The 6000-nt window shown below is 38.0% G+C and overlaps 1 protein-coding gene across 2 annotated transcripts in view; it reads left to right on the forward strand.

Annotated features, from left to right (window-relative positions):
* Positions 1–4933, forward strand: part of LOC122138223 (TBC1 domain family member 22B-like) — a 45585-nt gene extending 40652 nt beyond the window's left edge. For both annotated transcript variants that reach the window (XM_042729364.1, XM_042729365.1), the window contains 2 exons: positions 1501–1596; positions 3396–4933. In XM_042729364.1, coding sequence (XP_042585298.1) covers positions 1501–1596; positions 3396–3524 — 225 coding nt within the window. In that variant the 3' untranslated portion in view covers positions 3525–4933. The remainder of the gene's footprint in view (positions 1–1500; positions 1597–3395) is intronic.
* The last annotated feature ends 1067 nt before the right edge of the window (positions 4934–6000 follow it).

Raw genomic sequence — 6000 nt, forward strand, 5'->3', positions numbered from 1 at the left:
TTAAGAAACATCTTAGCAGTGTCACTCTTGCCATTTTCACACAGAAGTGCTCTTTAGTTCCTGATGCACAGTGTATCTACTGGCAATTTTAATAAGTTGTTACTTTCAGAAAGTAAAGTACTTTCAGATTAATTGTCAAGTGAGATTTGAACCCTGTGACTCGTCACACTTCAAGCAAGAAACATCTCTGGACTAACATTTCATAATTTGAGAAGCGATAAACTTAACTCCTAGATTCGCTCCTGGTTCTTGTAATTTCTTTGTCCCTTTATAAAAATCCAACTTTTTCCTCCTTCCTCATTCTCCTCTTCTTTTCCTCCTTTTTTTTCTCACTTCAAGAGGGACCATGAGAAACAAAGTAAACAAAGCTATTTATAACCGCGTGCTGCCTCTCAAGTGGCTGAATGTACCACACTGCACACAGCACAAGTAGAGGGGGATGCTGGGAAGAGAGGAGGACGAATGAGATGGTGGGTGGTGTCTTCTCTAGATACAATGGGAATAACTAACATGACCTAATTCCCAGTCCAATATATTAGATAGATGGTAAAACTACATTAGGAGCTCTGTGTGCAGGCTCTCGACTGTAGCTGAATAATTTAACGAATGATATGTGTTTGCCTAAAACTCTTATTACTCATGATGGAAGTAAACCGTTGTTTTTATTTCTGGCTGAGGGAATGTGCAGACGTTGGAGCCATGACAAAGCCAGCAAAATCAAAATGTATATCCCAGCTTTTACTGGGAGATGGATTCAAATCCTGCCCATGCTGTGACCTGATACCTTTTATCCCCTCTTTCATAATGTCTTTGTGTTTACTCTGCTTTTCTAACCAATAAAGACAGAAGAATCTTCTTGCAGATCTTGGCTATACAGCAACCATTCGTACTGACAAGTCTTCTGAAGTCATAAGTAACCTTTGAGGGAGAAACAGTGTTCTTTTAATATTATTTATGTAATGTTAAAGTGTTTATTAATATTCTGAATTAGCTTTTACATTTTCAGTTTTCATTTTCATTTTACACCAGTTTAAATATTTTAGCCAATATTCAGCTTTATTTTGTCTTTTTTATTAATTTTAGTACTTCAAGTTAATTGCCAAAGTAATTAAAATCATTAATTATGAGCGGTCAGCAAGCCAAAGATGACTGTGGTGAGGAAAAAACTTGGTATGTTCAGTATGACAGAAATGCTTTAAAAGGAACCTCACATATATACTTGCATGGGTTTAGAGCATAGTAAATAATGACAGAATTTTTCATTTTGGGTGAACTATTGCTTTAGAGCTTAAAACTGGTAACTGGAAGGTTGCTGGTTCAGTCCCTGTAAGGAGCACACCTCAAAGCCATCATTATTTTGCCCTTTGAGAAAGGCATTTAACCCCAGGGGCTGAGTCTCTAATAAGTGTGCTGCATGTCACTTCAGATAATCATCTGCTTAATGACTACGTACTAATGCAAGCATGTGTGTTCGGCTCTGTGTCTGCTCTTGATCTTCAGGCGGAGTCGGAGGGATTCTCCCATTTTCACCTCTACGTGTGCTCTGCCTTCCTCATCAAATGGCGCAAAGAGATCCTCTCCATGGTGGACTTTCAGGTACTTACAATCTCTTGCATGTCGTGTGTGTCATGGCCGCTGGGCTCCGTAAAGAAGCGTGCGTCATTTACATGTGACCGTCTGCGCTTCCCACACATGCATGCATCACTGGAAAGCGTCCCGGCCGTCACTTACCCCGAGACTATCGGAGTAATTGGCCCTCCAGTGGAGCAGCCTCTGCTGTAACCGAATTTCACAGGCCAGTGGATTCACCACACCTCAGCGCCCGCGAAACGAGAGCGTTCTGTTACTTACCCCCCATTCTCACTATTCTGCGCTCTTTTTTTCGAAAGATCTCCACGCCTCAGCTCCATCTCTGATTCTCTCGTTTATTATTTGCCTCATTGTCAGGTTGGATAGAGAAGGCTTAGATGAACAGCCATTTGAGCATGTGTTTATAGTTGGGCTGTCAGTGGGTTAAAATAATCACATTTAATCATTTATGGACTGATTATCATGTTCACATGATCCCTTTTTTGGAATTTGCTTTTATTTGATTTTAAAACGTTTTAAATTATAACAACATCAACAATACCTTATTTCTTTAGGAATTTTTTTTTAGTCATATTAAGAATTTTTTATAATAAATTTAATAATAATAAAATACTATAAATGTGTTATTATTATTATTATTATTATTATTATTAAGATCATTTTTAAATATTAAATATTTGATATATTTTAATGTTGTATTGTTTTTGAATTTTCAGCATCGTAAAGCTTTTTAGTTTTTTTTTTTTTTTTTTTTTTTTTTTTTTTTTTTTTTGTATCGTATTTAAATTAGATTTTGCATCCCACATTTCAGTGTCATCTTAGTTTTTTTGGACCCCACTCATGTATTTTTTTCACTGTCAAAATCCAGTCAGTTTCTCACAAAACATCAAAGACATTTCGTTGATGCTGCTACAGTCTTCTGGTGCTTTAACCGTACAAAAGATAGCATGTTGACTGTGTTTCATTTGTAGGTGATAATTCACACTTGTTGAGCTTTGATAGTAATTAATTTACAGCATACAAAGACTGCAAATGTCCCATCTGGATTTGATTTATAAATAAATTAGCCGCTACTGATGTGTTTCTCCATTATTTACTGATAAATGAGCTTCTGTTTACAGGATTGCTGTTCCTGAGAATCGAACAAAGACACCTGTGCTTTTGACAATTCAGACTATAAATCAGTCAAAACAAAACCATTATGATGTAGAATTAGGTTAATGCCATAATGGTTTAAACTATATTTAATAGAGTTAAACATCTTTAATTAGTCAGTTTATATTCTTGCACACACATGTGATGCCAGGCCAGACTATTCAGTCAATATATATATATTCCTATATATATAGGCTGTTATGATGAGCACCATTTTTTAATTCAAAGCTCAAAGGTGCTCTGGTTAGCAACTTGAAAATCAATGATTTTCAGCTTCATACTACTGCGCTAAAACTCCCAGACCGAAGAACCCGAGATCTGATCTCACACAGAGTGAAGCTGATTACGATAGATCTGCTCTTGTGCACTTATAGCAGCTGTAGGTGGTGGAAAGCCCACACACACACACATACACATGCGAAACACACAAGCAGCGACCTAAGAGCAGCGCCAATCATGAATCACATTATCCTAACATTGTAATCATGCCGTGATTACAAGCATTTCCAGTTGAGAACAGTAAAAATGCATTTCAGAGAACAGATAATAGCCAGGAAACTGTATTTTTGCGGGGGAAAGCTGCTACCAGCAGCTGTATAAAAGCCATTAAATGATCCAGTTTGATGAAATGTGCTTTTATGTCCTTTCAGAGCCTGCTAATGCTCCTCCAGAACCTTCCCACAATACACTGGGGCAACGAAGAGGTGGGTTTGCTACTGGCGGAGGCCTACAGACTCAAATACATGTTCGCTGATGCTCCGAGCCACTACAAGAGATGAGATCTCGTAAGCAGACCGCGTTGCGACCCTGCAAAACCTAGACAATGATCCGACCTAACAACGGGATCAGTCCAAATGGCTCTTCTTCGCTCGGTTTAATCTGACGCAGCGAGGATAGAGCTCACCAATGATGTCAAATTTGTGTCATCGTCTGTTACGATTCACGATCAAGAACGAGACGGCGTAAACAACCACGGACAAAACAGATATTTTGGAAAAATCTCCCATCTTGATGGCTGACAGTTCAGTTTGCCTGCAGATGACTTCAGAAGATAACTGACAGTGAGATGCTGAGAGCCGAGGAACAGACAGCGATTATCAAACTAAAAAACAGAAGGACTTGGCATCCTAGGCTTCCCCGCATCTTCCTCTATTTGTTACCTCAGATGTAGAGCAACCACCTCTCATTTTTATTTCTTGACAGATCCTCATTTTTTTTGTCCTCCCTCGCCGCCGTTCTCGTGTTTTGTGTTATTAGACCGTAATGTGATCTCCTTGGCCCTTTTGCTCATTTCCACATTGATTGTACCACACGCAGGTACACGGGTCGATTCCCGTCCGTAATCACTCTGCGTTATTGAAGCTCTGCAATACATGAAACTATGGCAGCCGTAAAGGGTCATTTCTCAAGAGGCGCGGCTGAGCGTTTCGGATTCGAAGAATCAATATGCAACCGCCTGAGCAATGTGTTTGGGTTTTTATGTTTTTTGAATCACAAGGCTGTGAATTTTAACAATCCTTAACCAGTGGCTTTGTATGCGTATGAAGCACAATTATTTCTTAGAAAACGAGTACTTTGAGAGCTTTAGTATTAGCATTCGACGACTACTGAGGTATACGTGAAATATTAATATGGCTTTATAAAGAATGAATCAGTGTGATGTGAGGTCAGCCTATGAGACCACAGGACTGGAGTCGTGTTGAAAGGAAACTACTGACATGGAGGCAGAAGGGTTTCGGTTTTCACTGTGTGGTACATAAATAAATCCTAATCTTAAATACTGCTGGAGAACAGCAGATGAAATCTCAAATCACTGTGAAAAGGCATCTACCATTCGCACGTCCATTCGATCTCCCAGGGCCACCAAATTATGCAGATGTTTATGCTAATCAGATGTAGATGATCTGATTATCTCCCTTTTCCCTTTGAACCCTCGTTTCACCTTTCGGTGTATTTATTAACTCCAGGCTGATACGTTTTGATTGGTGATTAATTGTTCACCTTCTGAATCTTTCCAAACCAGATGTGTGATCTTTATAAATCAGCATGTAATGCGAAATGAATGACTCTGACTTATCAAAAGCAAATGTTTTCATTTAAATCGCTAATTATTTCGTATAACTCGGACCAAAACCCTGCATGGATAATCTGAATAATAAATTAAATAAGTGTCTTTCTGATTTAATTATTGAAGTGAATGACTCTGATTAGATGGAGGTGTCAGAATGTTTAAAAGTGATGCCGTTGAACTTCAACCTGAATCTGTACATTTTGTTCAGCTCTTATTCATCCGTCAGTGACAACACCACCTGCGCCACACGGTCTCGCTTTTACAATCTATTTTTGATGAAGCTTTTGTGGTGCTGCACTCTTATTTTGAAGTGAACTGGAATGTAGTTTTTTCTTTCTGTTATGTGTTTGAATCGGTTTTCATTTTATAGTTAGTTGGATTTTCTCTTCAGAGTTTTTTAGTTTGCTAGTGAAGGTTTTAATTTTTGCTAATGAAGGGGTGACTTATTGTCAAGGGTTGAGATGGCTGACCCTGGTGAGGAAATGGAGCTGTAATTATTCATGAGAAGCATTGAGTAAACTTCCAGATTAGCTCCCGGTTTTAGTCTTTAAATCATTCTTTTCTTTTCTCCTGATGTCAATTAGGCTATTGAATAATGTTAACCAGTAAGATGCTCTTTAGGGTGAACATCCATGTCAACACCTCCGGCTCTCAAAATGTGGGTTTTGTGCAGACCTATCCCCCTTTCTCAATGCAAAAGTCAAAAGTGTAACATGTTGTATCTTTATACAGTAGCTTCCCTTAATCAGTTAATGCTGTGCCAAGCTGTTTGTTTCCTAACCGAAAGGGAAATATTTAATTGAAACATTTTTTAGATTCAGTAGTATAATGTGATATTATTTAAGAATAAATACACTACCGTTCAAAAGTTTGGGCTTGGGAAGACTTTTCTACGTTTTGGAAAGAAGTCTCTTATGCTCACCAAGGCTGCGTTTATTTGGTCAAAAATACAGTGATATCGTGAAATATTGTTAAAATTGAAAACAACTGTTTTCTATTTGAATGTATTTTTAAATGTAATTTATTTCTGTGTTGCTATGCTGAATTTTCAGCATCATTACTCCATTCTTCAGTCTCACATGATTCTTCAGAAATCACTCTAATATGCTGATTTGCTGCTCAAGAAACATTTCTTATGATCATCAGTGTTGAAAACAGAACAGCATTTATTTATTCTAGATTTT

The sequence above is a fragment of the Cyprinus carpio genome, chromosome B8 (genome assembly GCF_018340385.1).
Source record: "Cyprinus carpio isolate SPL01 chromosome B8, ASM1834038v1, whole genome shotgun sequence".
Lineage (NCBI taxonomy): Eukaryota > Metazoa > Chordata > Actinopteri > Cypriniformes > Cyprinidae > Cyprinus > Cyprinus carpio.